The sequence below is a fragment of the Leucopleurus acutus genome, assembly GCF_964270905.1.
Source record: "Leucopleurus acutus genome assembly, chromosome: 11".
NCBI classification, from domain to species: domain Eukaryota; kingdom Metazoa; phylum Chordata; class Mammalia; order Artiodactyla; family Delphinidae; genus Leucopleurus; species Leucopleurus acutus.
In genome coordinates this window covers 3,848,378-3,867,119 of record NC_139152.1, presented here as the reverse complement: position 1 = coordinate 3,867,119, position 18,742 = coordinate 3,848,378, and the positions used below count along the sequence as shown (strand labels likewise).

General features: G+C 52.2%; 1 protein-coding gene across 2 annotated transcripts in view; it reads left to right on the top strand.

The window, feature by feature from the left end:
• The window catches only part of DDX11 (DEAD/H-box helicase 11), a 31,268-nt gene that overhangs the window by 9,498 nt on the left and 3,028 nt on the right, over positions 1–18,742 (top strand). The window contains exons 6-19 of one of the 2 annotated variants that reach the window (XM_082849571.1): positions 5,891–5,936; positions 6,692–6,799; positions 6,968–7,055; positions 7,425–7,636; positions 9,097–9,249; positions 10,023–10,069; positions 10,385–10,464; positions 11,300–11,344; positions 11,445–11,512; positions 14,219–14,257; positions 14,429–14,540; positions 14,679–14,810; positions 15,293–15,405; positions 18,661–18,733. In XM_082849571.1, the coding sequence (XP_082705697.1) occupies positions 5,891–5,936; positions 6,692–6,799; positions 6,968–7,055; positions 7,425–7,636; positions 9,097–9,249; positions 10,023–10,069; positions 10,385–10,464; positions 11,300–11,344; positions 11,445–11,512; positions 14,219–14,257; positions 14,429–14,540; positions 14,679–14,810; positions 15,293–15,405; positions 18,661–18,733 (1,316 nt within the window). Of the gene's footprint in view, positions 1–5,890; positions 5,937–6,691; positions 6,800–6,967; positions 7,056–7,424; positions 7,637–9,096; positions 9,250–10,022; positions 10,070–10,384; positions 10,465–11,299; positions 11,345–11,444; positions 11,513–14,218; positions 14,541–14,678; positions 14,811–15,292; positions 15,406–18,660; positions 18,734–18,742 lie in introns of both variants that reach the window. The other variant, XM_082849570.1, reaches the window with a different exon arrangement.

The following is an 18,742-nucleotide window of genomic DNA, read 5'->3' as shown; positions in this document are numbered from 1 at the left end:
TGGAGTCAGTCCTCTCACACCCTGCTGCTGCTTTGTCAACTAAGTTTATGTAATTTTCTAAATCCTTTGTTGCCATTTCAAGAGCCTTCACAGCATCCTGACCAGGATTAGATTCCATCTCAAGAAACCGCTTTCTTTGTTCATCCATAAGACGCCACTGCTCATCCGTTAAAGTTCGTCATGGGGTTGCAGCAGTTCAGTCCCATCTGCAGTCTCCACTTCTAATTCTAGTTCTCTTGCTGTTTTCACCACATGTGCAGTGACTTCCTCCACTGAAGTCTTGAACCCCTCAAAGTCATCCATGAGGGCTGGAATCAGTTTCTTCCAAACTCGTGTTCATGTTGATATTTTGACCTCTTCCTGTGAATCACACATGTTCTTAATAACATCTAGAAGGGTGAATCCTTTCCAGAAGGTTTTCAGTTGACTTTGCCCAGGTCCATCTGTAGCTAAAGCCTTACAAATGTATATCTGAAGTAATAGGACTTGAAAGTCAAAGTTACTCCTTGAACCGTGGGCTGCAGAGTGGATGTTGTGTTAGCAGGCATGAGACCAGCGTTCATCTCACTGTCCGTCTCCATCAGAGCTCTTGGGTGACCAGGTGCGTCATCAGTGAGTATTAATATTTGGAAAGCAACCTTTTTTTCCAGAGCAGTAGGTCTCAACAGTGTGCTTAAAATATTCCATAAACTGTGTCATAAGCAGATATGCTATTATCCAGGCTTTGCTGTTTCATTTGCAGAGCACAGGCGGGGTAGATTTAGCATAATTCTTCGGGGCTCTAGGATTTTCGGACGGTAAATGAGCATTGGCTTCACCTTAAAGTCACCAGCTGCATTAACCCCAGCGAGAGAGTCAGCCTGTCCTTTGAAGTTTTGAAAGCCAGGCACTGACTTCTCTCTATGAAAGTCAGAGATGGCATCTTCTTCCAATATGAGGCCGTTTCGTCTCCACTGAAAATCCGTTGTTGGGTGTAGCCACTTTGGCCGCATCTTCCGGGTAACTTGCTGCAGCTTCTCCCTCAGCACTCGCTGCTTCACTCTGCACTTCAATGTTGTGCGGGCGGCTTCTTTCCTGAAACCTCACGAGTCACCCTCTGCCAGCTTCAGACTTTTCTTCTGCAGCTCCCTCACCTCTCAGCCTTCATAGAAGTAAAGAGCGTTAGGGCCTTTCTCTGGATTAGGCTTTGATTACAGGGATGTTGTGGCTGGTTTGCTCTTCTATCCAGACCACTCAGACTTTCTCCATATCAGCAATAACACCGTTTTACTTATTATTCCTGTGTTCACTGGGGCAGCGCTTTTAATTTCCTTCAAGAACTTTTCCTTTGCACTCACAGCTTGGCTAACTCTTTGGCGTAAGAAGCCAAGCTTTTGGCCTGTCAGCTTTCAATATGCCTTCCTCACTAAGCTTAATTCATTTCTAGCTTTTTTTTTGTGGCCTCTCCCGCCGCGGAGCAGAGGCTCCGGACGCGCAGGCCCAGCGGCCATGGCCCACGGGCCCAGCCGCTCCGCGGCATGTGGGATCCTCCCGGACCAGGGCACGAACCCGTGTCCCCTGCATCGGCAGGCGGACTCTCAACCACTGCGCCACCAGGGAAGCCCCATTTCTAGCTTTTGATTTAAAGTGAAAGACATGTGACCCTTCCTATCACTTGAACACTTAGAGGCCATTGTAGGGTTATTAACTGGCCCAATTTCAAGACTGTGTCTCAGGGAATGAGGAGGGCCAAGGAGAGGGAGAGAGATGGGGGAACGGCTGGTCAGTGGAGCAGTCAGAACACACACAACATTCAACAGTTATGTTTGTCATCTTGTATGGGCGTGGTTCGGGGCACCCAAGACAGTTACAATAGTAGCGTCAAGGGTCACTGATCACAGATCACCATAACAAATATAATAATAACGAAAGTTTGAAATATTGCGAGAATTACCAAAATGTGCCACAGAGACACGAAGTGAGCAAATGCTGTTGGAAAAAGGGCACCGATGGACGTGCTTGATGCAGGGTTGCCACCACAGACTTTCAATTTGTAAAAAAAAAGCAGTAAAGCAATGAGCAATAAAATGAGGCCTGCCTGTACTCGACGTGTGATATGCCTAAGTGATGATTCAGTATATGTATATGCTGTGAAATGATTACCACCGTAAGGTTTAACGTGTCCATCACCTCACATACTTAACATTCTTTTGTGTGGTTAGAACGTTTGGGATCTGCTGTCTTAGCAGCTTTCAGGTTTACAATACAGTATCATTAACCATAGTCACCATGCATTACATGCCCAGGATTTGTACATCTTATAATGAAGTTTGTACCGTTTGACCACCTTCACCCATTTCTCCACCCCCCCCCTCCGAGTCCCTAGCAAATCACCAGTCTACTTTGTTTCTATGAATTTGGTTTTTTTAGATTCCGTACATGAGATCGTACAGAATTTGTCTTTCTCTGACACAGTTCACTTAGCATGCCCTCAAGGTTCATACATATTATTGCAAGTGGCAGGATTTCCTTCTTTTTTTAGTGGCTGAATAATATTCCGTTTTGTGTGTGTGTGTGTATGTAAAACACACCATATTTTCTTTACTCATTCATCTGTCAAGGGATGCTTAGGTTGCTTCCATGTCTTGGTTTTGTAAATAACATTGCAGTGAACGTGAGGATTCAGATACCTCTTTGATGGTGACTTCATTTCCACTGTATAAACACCCAGAAGTGGGATTGCTGGGTCAGACGGTACTTTTATGTTTTGAGGAGCCTCCTTACTGTTTTCCATAGTGACTATACCGATTTACGTTCCCACCAACAGTGCACTAAGGTTTCCCTTTTTCTCTACCTCCTCACTAGCATTTATCTCGTCTTTCTGATCATAGCCATTCTAACAAGTGTGAGGTAATATCTCACTGTGGTTTTGATTTGCATTTCCCTGATGATTAGTGATGTTGAGCACCTTTTCGTGTACCTATACCTGTTTGCTATTTGTATGTTTCTTTGGAAAAATGCCTATTCAGTTCCCCTGCCCATTTTGAAATTGGATTGTGTGTGGCTTTTGGCGTTTTTTTTGTTTTTTTTGCTATTGACTTGTACGAGTTCCTTACATATTTTGGATATTAACCCCTTATCAGCTATATGGTTTTCAAATATTTTCTCCCATTCCATAGGTCGCCTTTTCATTTTGTTAATGGTTTCTTTTGTTCAGAAACTTTTTAGTTTGAAGTAGTCCCACTTATTTATTTTTGCTTTGTTGCTTGTACTTTTGGTGTTGTACCCCAAAAATCATTGCCAACACCAATGTCAAGGAGCTTTTTCCCTATGTTTTCTTCTAGGAGTTTTATGGTTTCAGGTTCCTTACATTTAAGTCTTTAATCAATTTTGAGTTAATTTGTGAGTGGTGTAAGATAGGTGTCTAGTTTCATTCTTTTTCATATGAATATCCAGTTTTCCCAGCACCATTTGTTGAAGAGACTGTCTTTTCTCCATTGGGTATTCTTGGCCTCCTTTTCAAATTAGTTGACTGTATACACAGGGGTTTATTTCTGGGCCCTCAATTCTGTTCTGTTGGTCTATGTGTCTGCTTTTATGCCAGTACTGTACTGTTTTGATTACTATAGTTTTGTAATATAGTTTGGTATCAGGAAGTGTTGATACCTCCAGCTTTGATCTTCTTTCTCAAGATTGCTTTGGCTATCTTTCCTGGTTCTGTATGATTTTTAGGGTTGTTTTCTCTATTTCTGTAAAAAATGCCATTGGAATCTTGGTGGCGGTTGAGTTGAATCTATAGATGGCTTTGGGTAGTATGGGCATTTTAGTAGCATTAATTCTTCTGATTCATAAATGGGCTATCTTTCCATTTGTTTGTGTCTTCATCAATTTCTTTTATCAAAATCTTGTAGTTTTCAGCATACAGATTTTTCAGCTCCTTGGATGAAGTTATTCTTAAGTATTTTATTTTTTTTAATGCCATTGTAAATGAGATTGTTTTCTTTATTTCTTTTTCAGATAGTTTGTTGTTAGTCTATAGAAATGCAACTGACTTCTGTATGTTGATTTTTGAATCCTGCAACTTTACTGAACTTGTTTATTAGTTCTAACAGTTTTTTGGTCAAATCTTTAGGGTTTTCTACATATAAAATCATGTTATCTTCAAACAGACAATTTTACTTTTTCCTTTTCAATTTGGATGCATTTTATTTCTTTTTCTTGCCTGATTGCTCTGGCTAGGACTTTAGTACTATGTAGAGGATGAGTGATAAGAATGGGCACCCTTGTCCCTGATCTTAGAGGATAAGCATTCAGCCTTTTACCACTGAGCGTCATGTTAGCTGCAGGCTTGTCACATATGGCCTCATTGTGTTAAGGTATGTTCCTTCTCTTCAATTTGTTGAGAATATTTATCATGAGAGGATGTTGAATTTTGTCAGATGCTTTTTCTGCATCTGTTGAGATGATCATACGATTTTCTGTCTTTCATTTCGTTAATGTGATGTATCACATTTATTGATTTGCTTATGTTGAAACATCCTTGCGTCCCAGGGATAGATCCTCCTTGATCGTGAAATATGATCTTTTTTTTTTTTTTTTTTTTTTTTTTTTGCGGTACGCGGGCCTCTCACTGTTGTGGCCTTTCCTATTGCGGAGCACAGGCTCCGGACGCGCAGCCTCAGCGGCCATGGCTCACAGGCCCAGCCACTCCACGGCATGTGGGATCCTCCCAGACCGGGGCACGAACCCATGTCCCCTGCATCTGCAGGCGGACTCTCAACCACTGCGCCACCAGGGAAGACCGAAATATGATCTTTTTAACGTGCTGTTGAATTTGATGTGCTTTGGTTGAGAGTTTTTGCATCTATATTCAGCAGGGATACTGTCCTGTAGTTTTCTTTTCTTCTGGTACCCTTATCGACTTTGGTATCAGAGTAACGCTGGCCTCATGAAATGAGTTTGGGAATATTCCCTGCTCTTCGGTTTTCTGGAAGCATTTGAGAAGGATTGGCATTATTTCTTTAATTTTTTTTTTTTTTTTTTTTTTTTTTTGCGTTACGTGGGCCTCTCACTGCCGTAGCCTCTCCCGTTGCGGAGCACAGGCTCCGGACACGCAGGCTCAGCGGCCATGGCCCACGGGCCCAGCTGCTCCGCGGCACGTGGGATCTTCCCGGACCGGGGCACGAACCCGCGTCCCCTGCATCGGCAGGCGGACCCCCAACCACTGCGCCACCAGGGAAGCCCTTCTTTAATTATTTGGTAGAATTCACCGGTGAAACCATTTGGTCCTGGGCTTTTCCACGTTGGTGCTCAGAGTCCTGCCCTGAGGCACCGGTTCCAGGGCCTGAATTAGAGCTAACACTTGTGATCCCGCCCAGGGCTGAGATGCTAACTTCTCTACGCGTCCCCCATCTCTCTCTGGCGGGGGACAGGAGCAGCCAGTGCCCTGTGGCCTTTCCTGCTCTTCTGTTCCTCCCCAGGGGACGAGGTAAAAAACTTTAGTGGAGTTTGCGAATATTCAAGGAAAAAGTACTCGCTAGGGTCCAGGCCAGGGCCGCCAGTCCTGCAGCTTGGCTTCCGACGCCCTGGGTTCGGGGGACAGCAGCCTCCGAGGACACACCCACCTGGTTCTGAACACAAGATGTTCTTCACTCCCTCCTACACGCAGCCCCTCATGGGGTCCTGCCGATTTTGTCCCCACGTGGCATGTGATTTAAATCCCGGCTTTTCACACAGAGCTGCCTGAACGATCCTCTGTTGACCAGGAGGCCGACCTTGTTGATAACTCCTCTCTGAGAGCCCTAGACAATGCACATTTCTGCCATTAAAAATTGAATTTCCAGGTGAATAAAAACAAAACACGAAAGTCCGAGAAGACTTTTTCCGTGCTGTGTGTTTTTTCCTCTCTCAGAGTAGACGCGGATGAGGATGACCTGGAGGAAGAACATGTAACTAAGGTGAGACACCAGATCCTGGGTCTCCTGTGACTGACCTGGGTCCAGGGAGGAGGTGGAAGCCCCCGAGTCTCCAGGTGCTTGGCAGGGGGGCTGGGTCCCCGGGAGACGCCTGCGCCCCAGGGCGTCGAGGGGCAGCCTTTCCACTGGGGGTGGCAGGAGGTGGGGGACGGGTGCTCTGCCCCTGGCTCTCAGTGGCTCGTCCCCTGTCCTCTGGTCTGAATTTGCATTTGCCTGGGGTGCTGGGAGCTGTGTGGTTCTGACGCTGCTCAGGCTTCGTGTGTGTGGGACTTCGGGTTTTCTCTGTTGACGTTAGATACCCCCCCACCCCCCTTTTCCTCTCTTCCTCCCCGGCTCTCCTAAATCTTGGAGGGGCGCACAGAGAGGTGAGCTCAGCCTCCTCCTGCTTCGCCCCCCAAGCCCTGGGAGGTGCATGGGGACCCGCCCGCCCCGCTTCCCCCTACGCCCCGGACTCTCGGAGTCCTCCCTGCGTCAGGAGCCACCACTGTGAGGAAACTCCCTTTCCTGAGATGACGGAGCCTCCCAGAGGGGCAGGAACAGGGGCCCAGCATGACCCAGGGGAGGGGGACGCCCTGGCCTGAGGGCTCGCAGAGGTCTGCCCGGGGGCGGTCGCCTTCCTTAGGTCTGTGTCCTGGGTGCCCTGTCCATTCCCTCGGCCTCTCAGGCCCCAGCCCTCCTTGCTGTGCCGAGAACGTTTGGGGCTGACAGTCTGCCCTGAACCCCGCTACCCCGAGCAGATTTACTACTGCAGTCGGACGCACTCGCAGCTGGCCCAGTTTGTGCACGAGGTGCAGAAGAGCCCCTTTGGCAAGGACACTCGGCTTGTGTCCCTGGGCTCTCGGCAGGTGAGTGCAGGCGGGGCCGGGCGGGCGAGCAGGGCGGGCGGGACCGGCCCCTGTGCCTTGCTGCTCCTTGGAAGCAAGGACCTGCTCCTGGAAGGCGGGCAGGCCCGGTGGCTTGCTCTGTGTCGCTTAGCCAGCCCCGTGTCCTTTATCCTCTCCTCTGTCTTGTAGAATCTTTGTGTCAATGAAGATGTGAGAAAGCTAGGTTCTGTGCAGCTCATCAACGACCGCTGTGTGGAGCTGCAGAGAAGCAAACACGGTAGCCTCCAGCGCCCCGAGGCTGTAGGGAGGGCCTCTGGGACCGTGTGCAGCCCTGGGACGGGGGAAACAGCGGGAACGAGGGCAGAGCAGACCGGGCTGGGCTTCCTTCCTAAAGAGCCTCACGTGGGGAAAAAGGTCTTTTTGCTTTTTAGTCTGGATCTAGTCCAGTACCCTGGCTAGGAGGCGATATCATAGGCCTCTTCTAGAGAAGACGAGGTAAGATGCTGGGATGTTTCGAAGAGTCCGTAAGCAGCAGTTCCGGAAGGGTTTAGCGGCCCCGCCCCGTGGTACAGACCCCTTCTGGCCCCGCGGTCAGAACCTCAGCTGAGGTTCTTTCTGCCTTTGCCCCTGTGCCTGCGCCCCTCAGAGAAGAAGAGCGTCGTCGAGGAGGAGAAGCCCGGGCGGAGCAGGAGGCTGGAGCCGCGGGCCACCTGCCCCTTCTACAACCATAAGCAGCTGCAGCTCCTCCGGGACGAGGTCCTGTTGGAGGTGAAGGACATCGAGCAGCTGGTGGCCCTGGGGAAGGAGGCTCGGGCCTGTCCCTACTACGGGAGCCGGTTCGCCATTCCAGCAGCCCAGGTGAAGACCCCAGAGGCTGGGCGGTGGCTCTCGGCTCTGAGCGGGGGCCCAGGAGGGAGTTCTCACTCCTCTTTTGGTTCAGGAGGGTGTCACTGGCTGTGGTTGTCTGCCCGACACACCGCCCACTGAGGACATGTCACCCACTCTCTCCTGGTACATAGGGTTGGAGGAGGCCCCAGGTGCCTAGGTGGCTCTGGGCTGCAGGGACAGTTGGCATCCTGGGGGATGGCGCATTAGCGCCAGGGCAGAAACTAGAGCGCCGTGGGGAGCTACGGGACACAAAGGTCTTTCCAGGTGCCCTTTGGGTGCGTGGTCGTCCCGCCTCGCGCACCTGCCTGCAGCACAGGTGGAGACCCTTCCCTAGACTTGCTGTATGGAGTCAAAAATGATATCATTGTTATTTGGTGGTATGATTTAACTGTTTTCTTTCTACTCCCTTAATTTGAATGACTTTTGGAAATAGTGTATCATTTATGGAGAATTTCATATAATCAAGAAAAGACTTCCATTGATCTTTAAAGATGCAGGGAACTGTGTTAGTAATAACATTACCTGGCAGTTAGACGCTTGTCAGTGTGCTGCCCGGAACTGAGTGTGAGGGTCACCAAGAAACTGGGGAGCCCACCCAGCCTCACGGTGGTCTCAGCCCTCCTGGGGTCTGGACACACTTGGGTGCCAATATAGTGAGATATCCTGAAACTCTTATGATCTCGACTTTTTAAGGCACTTTGCACGTCGTTTTGTTTATAGTAGCGCACTGAAATAGCTCAGGCAGGTATTATTCGTATTCTACACGTGAGGACCCCCGGGGCCCAGAAGGGTTAAGTGATGGATCTGTTTTCTCACAGCAAATGAGTAGCGGAGCCAGTGTTAAAACCTGGGCCTTCAGTTTCCAGTTTTTTGGATTTTCACTTTATCGGTATCCTTTTAACTGGAAAATCGTCATAACAACACGGCACCTAAGAAATTGACAGAGTGCTTTCATTTTTGTTACCCCGCCTCCCCCGCCCTTAACCCTCATTTGAGATAGACTTCCTCAAGCCCGTTTTGCAGACGAGGAAACCGAGGCTCAGAAAGGTTGACTGTCCCAGAGTCAGACAGCTGGGAAGTGGCGGCCCCAGGGCCAGAACCCGGGGCTGCTTTCTGGGCCCAGTGCTGTCACAGCGTGTTGAGGGACCTTGGTGCGTTGGGGGCGCAGAAGGGGCTCTGCAGCAGGGGCTCCAGGCCCCTCCGCCCTTCCGCCCTTGGTCCACTCGGAAGTGCAGTCGGCTCCAGTTTTATCTCTTCTGTAGCTGACGTTCCACATAAGACTTTCCGGGGAAGGTTCTCCAGCTCAAAGCACAGTGCGCTGCTCTAGCTTTCTCTCCGGAGGAGTGCCCGCCTACGCGTGTTCCGGGGGCTGGGCCCGCCCACCGTGGGAGGGGTCCTGCTCCCACCTCAGGCCGCCTCTCCCCCTCCAGCTGGTGGTGCTGCCCTACCAGATACTGCTGCACGCGGCCGCCCGGCAGGCGGCGGGGATCCGGCTGCAGGGCCAGGTCGTGGTCATCGACGAGGCCCACAACCTGATCGACACCATCACCGGCATCCACAGCGTGGAGGTCAGCGGTTCCCAGGTGGGTCGGCCTCTGCCTTCCCAGGCCAAGGCCTGCCGCGGGGGGCAGCGGGCGCGCTGAGCCGAGGCCGGGGGCCCCCAGCGTGACTGAGGACGGGACCCAGCCCAGGCAGCGGGCGCTTCGCTTGCTTCTCTCCAGCCTGTGTCGCCCAGAGTCCTCCGGGCCAGGGTGCTGCTAACTTAGTGGTCTCCGTGAGCCGGACGGTGGGATGGGAAGCAGGGGTCCTTGTGCAGCTGGTTGTTACTGTTGATACGGCTTTGAGGGATGCTCAAGGTTTCTGAAAGCCGCTGTTCATCGCCCATTATGTGCCCTGCACCACGTCTTCACGCTGACTCTGCGTCGGGCTGGTGGCTGTTTTACGTAGAGACTCGGAGGCTGAGAGAGGGTTAAGCGCTGCCCCTGAGGTCAGCCTGGGATTTGACCAGCGGTTTCTGACCCTCAAGCCCACGTGACACCCACCCCCTGGACTGCCCAGTGCCGGCTGGCCTGGACTGAGCCGCGATGGTTGCCTGGAACCGGCTCTCCCAGCAGACAGCATGTCTTTCCCACCCCAGGAAGCACTAGCAGGGACGTTCGTTATCTGCGAGTCATCGTCTTCCCCTTTCCCTGACCCTCAGCGGATGCCGCTGCACCAGTGCCCCTTCACCTCGACTGCCCCCCAAGTGTCCTGGGCTGGCGTTGTCCAGGCATCGTCGAGGGCATCTCTGGCACGGCCCCAGGCTGCTGGTCTAGGGCCTGCTCTGCCATCACATCGCTCTCTGTTCTCCCCCCAGCTCTGCCAGGCCCACTCCCAGCTGCTCCAGTACATGGAACGATATGGGTGAGACGTTGCCCCCCGAGGGGTTGGGAAGGCCCCGCTCAGCCTCGGCACCCCAAAGCCAGCCTGCGAGAGGAGGCACCGGGGTAGCATCTGGCCGGGCCCAGCATGATGGGGGCCAGCGTGCTTTCGCCTCCTGTTCGTTAGGCGTGCACCCCAGGAGGCCGTGCAGGCCCTGGGCCACAGTGAGCCGCCCTTCTGGGAGAGTGTGTGTAGCTCGTGACCCAGTTGGGAAGACAGCAGACAGGAGGGCCTCAGCTCAGGCACCGGGAGGGGAAGTCGGGGTCCTCCCGCCAATGTCCACTGGCTTCTCCCCAGGAAGCGCTTGAAGGCCAAGAACCTGATGTACATCAAGCAGATCCTGTACGTGCTGGAGAAGTTCGTGACAGTGCTGGGCGGTAAGGAGCATCCCCGCCCCGCGGCCAGCTGCCGAGCCTGCTGGGCTCCGTTCCCCGGATGCCAGCCAGGACCCCTGGGGTTTCTGTCTCTCAGGAATCGCCTTGGCCATTGACTTAGAGAATTCTTATTTGTCCGGCCTTAGACCTTTGTTTAGAGCCCTGGTTGATTTGCCCCTGTTCTGAGTCCAGGCCCGACCCCACAGGTGGCAGTAATAATAATATATTGTGATATAAATGTGTGTATGACACTTTACGTCACAGTGATGGGACTCAGGACTCGGGTGCTCCTGTGAGGAAGGCAGCGCAGGCACGGTAACCCTCAGGCCAGTAAACTGAAGCCCGGAGCAGAGGTGACCGGCCTGTGGTTCGTGAGCCCGGTGAGAGGGACTGGAGTCTTCTGGCTCCGGGCCCACACTTCTTGGCATCGTTCGGAGCCACACGACTTCCCTCTGGCAGTTCCTGTGCAAGCTTTTATAGAAGCTGAAGGGCAGAAAGGCAGCAGGGCTTTTCGGGGGCATCTGTCTCACGTTGATGCTCTTCACTGGGTCTCTGCCGTGCAGCCTGGGCGTCTCCTGCTGGCGCCCGTGTGGAGTGGGGTGTCCCTATCCCCGCCTCCTCGGAGGATGTGGGAAAGGATGACATCGCCAGGCTCGGGCTGCGTGTGCACGTGGGTCAGACCTTGAGGCCCCCCTGCCCCCTTCGTGGGGCCTTTGGGTGCTGTAAATGGCAGAAGACCCCTTCAGATAGGAGCGTTCTTACTCGATAACTACAGAGCAGAGGGGGAAGATGGGGGCCAGAGGCCCACCGTCCTGACCTGTTTGATTCTCTTTTGTAGGGAACGTTAAGCAAAGCCCCAATACCCAGAGCCTGTCTCAGGCAGGTAAGAGCAGGTGGGAGCCGTTTCTGAGCTGCCCTCTGGGGCGCGGAGGCCACGGTCCTCAGAGCGAGGGCTTCAGGGCCCTTCGCTTGTTTGCCCTTAGGGACGGAGCTGAAGACCGTCAGCGACTTCCTCTTTGAGAGCCAGATCGACAACATCAACCTGTTCAAGGTAGGTTTTCACCTTTGTGTGGCACATCCAGGTTCCTTTTCTGCCCACCCCCCGTGGGCGGAACAGCGTTAAGATGGTGGAAGGAATAGAAAGTAAATTCCTTCTGTCCTTGAGCAGCCTCGAGGTCCGAGGGTCTGTAGAGTTACTGTACCTGACCCTCACACACAGCTCATGTCGCAGGAGGGCAGAGTCTTCAGCCTGGGGCGGAGGGTCACGGGGAGCCGTGCCTTCCTCTCTGTGTAATAAGCGGACGCTCGCAGGTGCCTCCCCTCCACCTGTCTTCGGGCACAGTCTTCCCGGGCGCTGGGCAGAGCACGAATGACTTTGCGATCCAGCTGTCGGGCTGAGGTGCCTGAGAGCGCGGCTGGGGTGCTTGGCCTGGGTTGGGCCCAGCCTCAACCTTTGCTCCCTCCAGATGGGGCACAGGCTCTGTCGCTTGACGGACCACCTTAGTGAGTCTGGTTTGCTGACGACACAGAGCACCGTGTCCAGGGCAGCGCGTGGGTCCCGTGACTCCAAGGGAGGGGCACCACGTCATTCAGGCTCCCCAGCTGAGGAGGACAGCACGCCGCACACACGAGGGGTGCTGGTGGTGCTCGGCGGAGCACAGGGCGACCCGGCTGTGTGGGCTCAAGGCCCCGCTCCCCCTTCCCCTTCACACCAGCTGCCCCCTGGCCTGGTCGCTGCCATCCCCCGCCAGGCGGGCGGCAGGCCGAATGGCCTTGGACTCCTTTCCCCCTCGCCTCGCATCCACACGCTGCCAGGCCCTGACCCCGTGCTCTCATCCCACAGCTGCTGCCCCAGAGCAGGCGGTTGCCCTCCTCGCTCCTTTCTGGTCTCTGGTCCTGTTCTCTGCCTCGTGTCTCTTTTACAGACTACAGTCCGGTGACGTTTTTTCTTTTTTCTCTTTGGCCACACCACGCAACTTGCAGGGTCTTTAGTTCCCTGACCAGGAATCAAACCTGCACCCTCGACAGTGAAAGCGCGGGGTCCTAACCACTGGACCACCAGGGAGTTCCCCAGTGAATCTTCTTTTTTTAACATCTTCATTGGAGTATAATTACTTTACAATGGTGTGTTCGTTTCTGCTATACGTAACACATATCTCCATATCCCCTCCGTATCCCACCCCTCTAGGTGGTCACAGAGCACCGAGCTGATCTCCCTGTGCTATGCGGCTGCTTCCCGCTAGCTATCTGTTTTACACTTGGTAGTATATATAAGTCCATGCCACTCTCTCACTTCATCCCAGCTTACCCTTCCCCACTGTGTCCTCAAGTGTGTTCTCTACGTCTGTGTGCATCTTTATTCCTGCCCAGCCCCTAGGTTCATCAGTACAGTTATTTATTTAAATTTATTCATTTACTTATTTTTTGGCTGTGTTGGGTCTTCATGGCTGCACACAGGCTTTCTCTAGTTGCAGCGAGCGTGGGCTACTCTTTGTTCCAGTGCACAGGCTCCTTGTTGCGGTGGCTTCTCTTCTTGCAGAGCATGGGCTCTAGGCGCGCGGGCTTCGGTAGTTGTGACTCATGGGCTCTAGGGCACAGGCTCAGTAGTTGTGGCGCACAGGCTTAGTTGCTCCACAGCATGTGGGATCTTCCCGGACCAGGGCTTGAAGCCATGTCCCCTGCATTGGCAGGTGGATTCTTAACCACTGCGCCACCAGGGAAGTCCCAGTACCATTTTTTTTAAATTCCATATATATGTGTTAGCATGTGGTATTGTTTTTCTCTTTGTGACTTACTTCACTCTGTATGACAGACTCTACGTCCATCCACCTCACTACACATATAACGCAATTTCGTTTCTTTTTATGGCTGAGTAATATTCCATTGTATATTTGTGCCACATCTTCTTTATCCATTCATCTGTCGATGGACACTTAGGTTGCTTCCATGTCCTGGCTATAGTAGATAGTGCTGCAAGGAACATTGTGGTACATGACTCTTTCTGAATTATGGTTTTCTCATCCCCAGTGAATCTTAATGGAAGATGGCCCCTTTTCAGAGACCTTCAGGGGGTCCACACCCCTCATCTTGCACATTGTGCTCACAACCATGCTCCTCCACACGCCCCTGACCTAGCCCAGCTCTCCCTTTTTTTTTTTTTTGCGTTACACGGGCCTCTCACTGTTGTGGCCTCTCCCGTTGCGGAGCACAGGCTCCGGACGCGCAGGCTCAGTGGCCATGGCTCACGGGCCCAGCCGCTCCGCGGCACGTGGGATCTTCCCGGACCGGGGCACGAACCCACGTCCCCTGCATCGGCAGGCGGACTCTCAACCACTGCGCCACCAGGGAAGCCCCAGCTCTCCCTTTTGTGTTGTGCTTTTGCTCATAGGATTTTTAAAAAACTACCTCTTAATCCTCAAGGTCCAGCTTTGCTGTCATGGTGCAGGAGAGCAGAGGGGACGTGGCCATCGCCAAGCACCTTCAGAGAGGAGAGGCTGTGCTGTGCTGCCGAGTCCCTTCTGTGGCAGGGCACCGTGTGCGCGCGTGTGTGTGCGTGTGTGTATGCGTGTGTGCGCGCATGCGCACGCAGCGGGGGGGGACAGTGGCAGAGGGGAGGCCTCAGGCAGGAGGGTGATGCGACCACAAGAGGCGCTTTGGGCACCTGGGGGTGGCGTGGGCCTGCTCCTGTCGTTTGGAAGGTGGCTTTCTCCAGCTGGATTTGTTTTCCCGGCGCCTCTGGCTGGGTTTGCTTTCGCAGGTGAAGCGCTACTGTGAAAAGAGCATGGTCAGCAGAAAGGTACGTGTCCCTTTGCGCGGGCCCCCGTCGCTGTCCTCCGTGCGTCTCTTCTCCTGGCCTGCCGAACCTCCGAACGCCCTGTCTCCGTGCTCACCATGCGGCAGCTCGCCGGGGGCGGGGAAGGGCCCGTCCGGCTCCCTCTCACAACCACTGCTCTCATCCCTGTCCCAGCTCTTCGGCTTCACAGAGAGGTACGGGGCGGTCCTGGCGCCCTCCAGGGAGCAACCCAAACTGTCCGGGTTCCAGCACTTCCTGCAGAGCCTGCAGCCGGGGATGACTGCGGGTGAGTCAGAGGGGGAGCCTGGGCAAGAGTTAGCCTTAACTCACGCATGGTCTTCCCGGAGGATGGCTTTAGCCCAGGTGCAGGGAGCCCCCTGCTGTCCGGACTCCCAGACCCTCCTCCTTCCTCTGCTCTGTGCAGCTCCTGCAGCCCCCGCGGAGGAGGGGGAGGACAGGGCACCGCGGCCCGCTTCCCCGCTGATGCACATCGAAGGCTTCCTCGCAGCTCTCACCACTGCCAACCAGGATGGCAGGGTCATCCTGAGCCGTCAAGGTAACCCCGGGAGGAGCCAGCCTGGAGCCAGGCTGCTTTACGTCCATCTGGTACCCCACCAGCTTGGGACGCAGAAATGGGTGAAAACTGGCCACCTGTGACCCACGCCAGTAGTTGACGGGGTGAGGAGGGATGAAGAGGTGCTGGGCTGCTGGCTGGTCTCGGGCGAGGTTGCCAGAGACTCCGCGTAGCCCAGTGTGAAGGTCAGGTGGGCTTTGTTGGAGTCGTGGCTCCATCACCTATGAGCTGCATGACTTGGACCAGTTTCTCCCTAAATCTCAGTTCTTCATGTGAAAAGGGAGACAGTCCTGCCATCTACCTCAGGGTTGTCCTGGAGATGAGATGGGTCTAATTTAAAGAGAAAGTTGTATCTCTTATGGCTTCTACATGGACCCGACTGGACATCCCCTTTGTCTCAGGCAGATGGAGGTCTCTGTTGGGCCTGCACCTGCCCTTCTCCATGTAGCTGTCTTTTTCTTTAGGCAGCCTCAGTCAGAGCAGCCTCAAATTCCTGCTCCTGAATCCAGCCGTGCACTTTGCCCAGGTGGTAAAGGAATGCCGGGCGGTGGTCCTCGCAGGGGGCACCATGCAACCGGTAAGGACATGGCCCAGCCTCTCGCGCCCAGCTGCTGGGATGGGGAGGATGTAGCATCAGGCCTCTTCCCATCCTGTGAGTCCCCCAGCCAGAAGGGGGTTAGCTTGAGCCAGCCACGCAGTGTCCACCAGGTGGCGTTGCTGTTCTGTCTCGTGGCTGGGTCTGGGGTGGGGTGGGCACTGTCCTGCCCTGGTGTTTCTGTAGCCACTTCAGCAGAGAAAGCCATTCTGGAGCTTCAGACCCAGAATGGAGTGCCTTTCCATTCCTGTACCCACCATAGATACAACCTTCTCTTTCTTTTATAAATTTAAGTTTTAGTGTACATATTTAGGAAACTGTTATATTTTCATTGTAGGGAGCAGAGACAAGCAAAAACAGGAAATAGATCATAATTCCACCAGCAAAAATTCATTTTGGTGTATATCGTTCCAATAGTCTCTGTACTCATAGTTTTTACAAATACACATACATATTTAAAAAACAAAAACAAAAATGGTATCTCCACATGCTGCTGCTATAATTTGCTTTTCTCATTCAGCAGCAAAGCATCTTCAGCATTTTTCCTTGTCAGCGAATACGCATTTATCCTGCCCGACTCTGGCTGCACTTCATTCCGTATGTGAATATGTTACATACGACCACCCTTCTTTTGTCAGGTATCTAGGCGATTTGCGGTTCTTCTGTTTTAAATGGTAGAGGGGGAGATACAATTGCGTCTCTGCACAGCGGTCACTTTCTTAGGATGTGTCTTAGAACCAAGACTTACTGGCTGAAAGGCAAAGGCTCTTCAACCTCCTCAAGCCGTCAGCTCCCAACCTCAGCTTCCTGTTAGAGTCACCCCTGTAGCTGTATTATTTTTCCATTTTTCTTTCTTGTGTATAGAAGTAGACTTTTATTCACTGGTGTATTAGAATCATTTATAGTTGCTGTTTTTTGTTGCTGTTGTCTTTTAATTATTTTTGGCTGCGTTGGGTCTTCATTGCTGTGCACAGGCTTTCTCTAGTTGCTGCGAGAGGGGGCTACTATTCGTTGCGGTGCGTAGGCTTCTCACTGCGGTGGCTTCTCTTGTTGCGGAGCACGGGCTCTAGGCACGTGGGCTCAAGTTGTGGCTTGCGGGCTCAGTAGTTGTGGCGCTCACGCTCTGTACTTGTGGCACACGGGCTCCGTGGCATGTGGGATCTTCCTGGACCAGGGTTCGAACCCGTGTCCCCTGCATTGGCAGGTGGATTCTTAACCACTGCGCCACCAGGGAAGTCCACAGTCGCTGTTTTTGATGCTCAGATTTTCTGAGACTTGGCTTGTGGGAACCCCTCATACTGCTCTGGTCCCTTTGACATGGCCCCCTTAGTCTTGGGATGCTTCCCTGCTTTCAGCACAAAAAATGTCCCGGGCTCACCTTAACACTTTCCTTGCCCCAGACCTGGAATCATTCATTTGTCCAGGGTGCCCTGGTTTCTTCAAAGGGGGATTGGTACTTAGAAACCAACATCTGGGAGCTAGGGCGTTCATAGTGCTCCTGGGTCGTCACCGTTTATAGGCCATTTCAGGGGACAGACCTAGGGAATAGTTTTCAGACATTGTGAGTCCACAGTGACATTTCTGTATCAAAATCAGTCATTTTACTTGACCTTACGTAGTATCTGTTACGCTGCAGTTTGATTTCTTATCACATTAACATAATTACTTATTTGCTCTATCTCAAATATACTTAAAATAGTTTCAAAATTATACCAGTATTCTGGGACTTCCCTGGCGGTCCAGTGGTTAAGACTCTGCACACTCAGTGTAGGGGGAACAGGTTCGATCCCTGGTCGGGGAGCTAGGATCCCACATGCAGCACAGTGTGCCCCCCCACACACAAAAAAATTATACCAGTATTCTAACACGAAACTACTGATTGAATTCATTTACATGCATTTATTTTTTGCCTTTAAAGTACCCCACTAAGGATATGTGGTCATTAGTGATACAAAGTCACTTGAAGTCAAGCTTTTCTCTGTGTGGCTATATTCTGAGTTTGATAGGGAGGTAGGCTTTCAGTTTTTGTTTTCAATTTTAGTTTGCCTTTTTACTTTATGTTCTTAAAAATGTCCACATCTGTATGGTTCAAAAGTCGAAACTATATAGCAAGACGTATTCAGAGAGTCTCATCTCTGTCCCTCTTCAAACCGTTCCCCATTCCCAAAGGTAATCATTTTTATTAGCTACTGGTCTATTCCTCCAGTGTTTCGTTCTAATTTTTTTTTTTGCAAAGATGAGCAAACTTTTTTCCTTTTTAATTTTTTTTTTTTTTGCGGTACACGGGCCTCTCACTGTTGTGGCCTCTCCCGTTGCAGAGCACAGGCTCCTGACGCGCAGGCTCACAGGCCATGGCTCACGAGCCCAGCCGCTCCACGGCATGTGGGATCTTCCCGGACCAGGGCACAAACCCGTGTCCCCTGCATCGGCAGGCGGACTCCCAACCACTGCGCCACCAGGGAAGCCCTCCCTTTCCTTTCTTACATTAAGGGGAGCTCAGTCAGCTTTAACTTCCCAGCATGCTCTGGCGATCACACGTTAGCAGTGCACAGGGTGGTCTGCGTTCCTTCTGTTAGCTGCATGGTCGACTGCTGGGGGAGATAGGGTAGCTCCTTCGGCCAGTCTCTCTTGAAATGCAGAATGTTACGGATAACCTCACAAGGACTGTCCTTGCACATATGTTTGGTTTGTGGAGCTGTAGTTCAGGGGAGATGCCTAGATAGGGGATTGTGGGTTAAAAGTAAACATGTGTCTACTTTGTTAAATAGTGTCAAATTCCCCTTCCACAGGAGTCGTGCTATCCTGTTGCCTGCCCACAGGCAACATATAAGAATGCCTGGTTCTCCAGAGAGCAGTCAGACTTTGGGATTTTTGCCAGTTTGATAGGTGAAAACCCGGAGCTCTTTAAAAATACAAATGCGTATGTCTTCCCACTAGAGATTCTTATTCAGTAGTTTGGGCTGGGCCCTGACCATATATATATGTTTTAAATTCCGAGTGGTGATTTTGTGGCATAGCCAGGGTTTAGAACCACTGTTTCAAATTGCTGAATTTCTCTTGCTGTTCCCACAAGTGGTTTAAATGAGGCTGCCAACACTGGGTATCATTATTTATTTTTTTTCTTTTAACGAATCTGTTACCAGCCTTTCCTTTTGCCTCTTTTTTCTGTTCTTACGTACTTGTCGCCTCCTGGCCCAGGCCCCTGGGAGATGACAGAGCTGGCTTTGTGGTCTGCAGGTGTCCGACTTCCGGGAGCAGCTGCTGGCATGTGCCGGGGTGGAAGCTGAGCGCGTGGTGGAGTTCTCCTGTGGTGAGGACC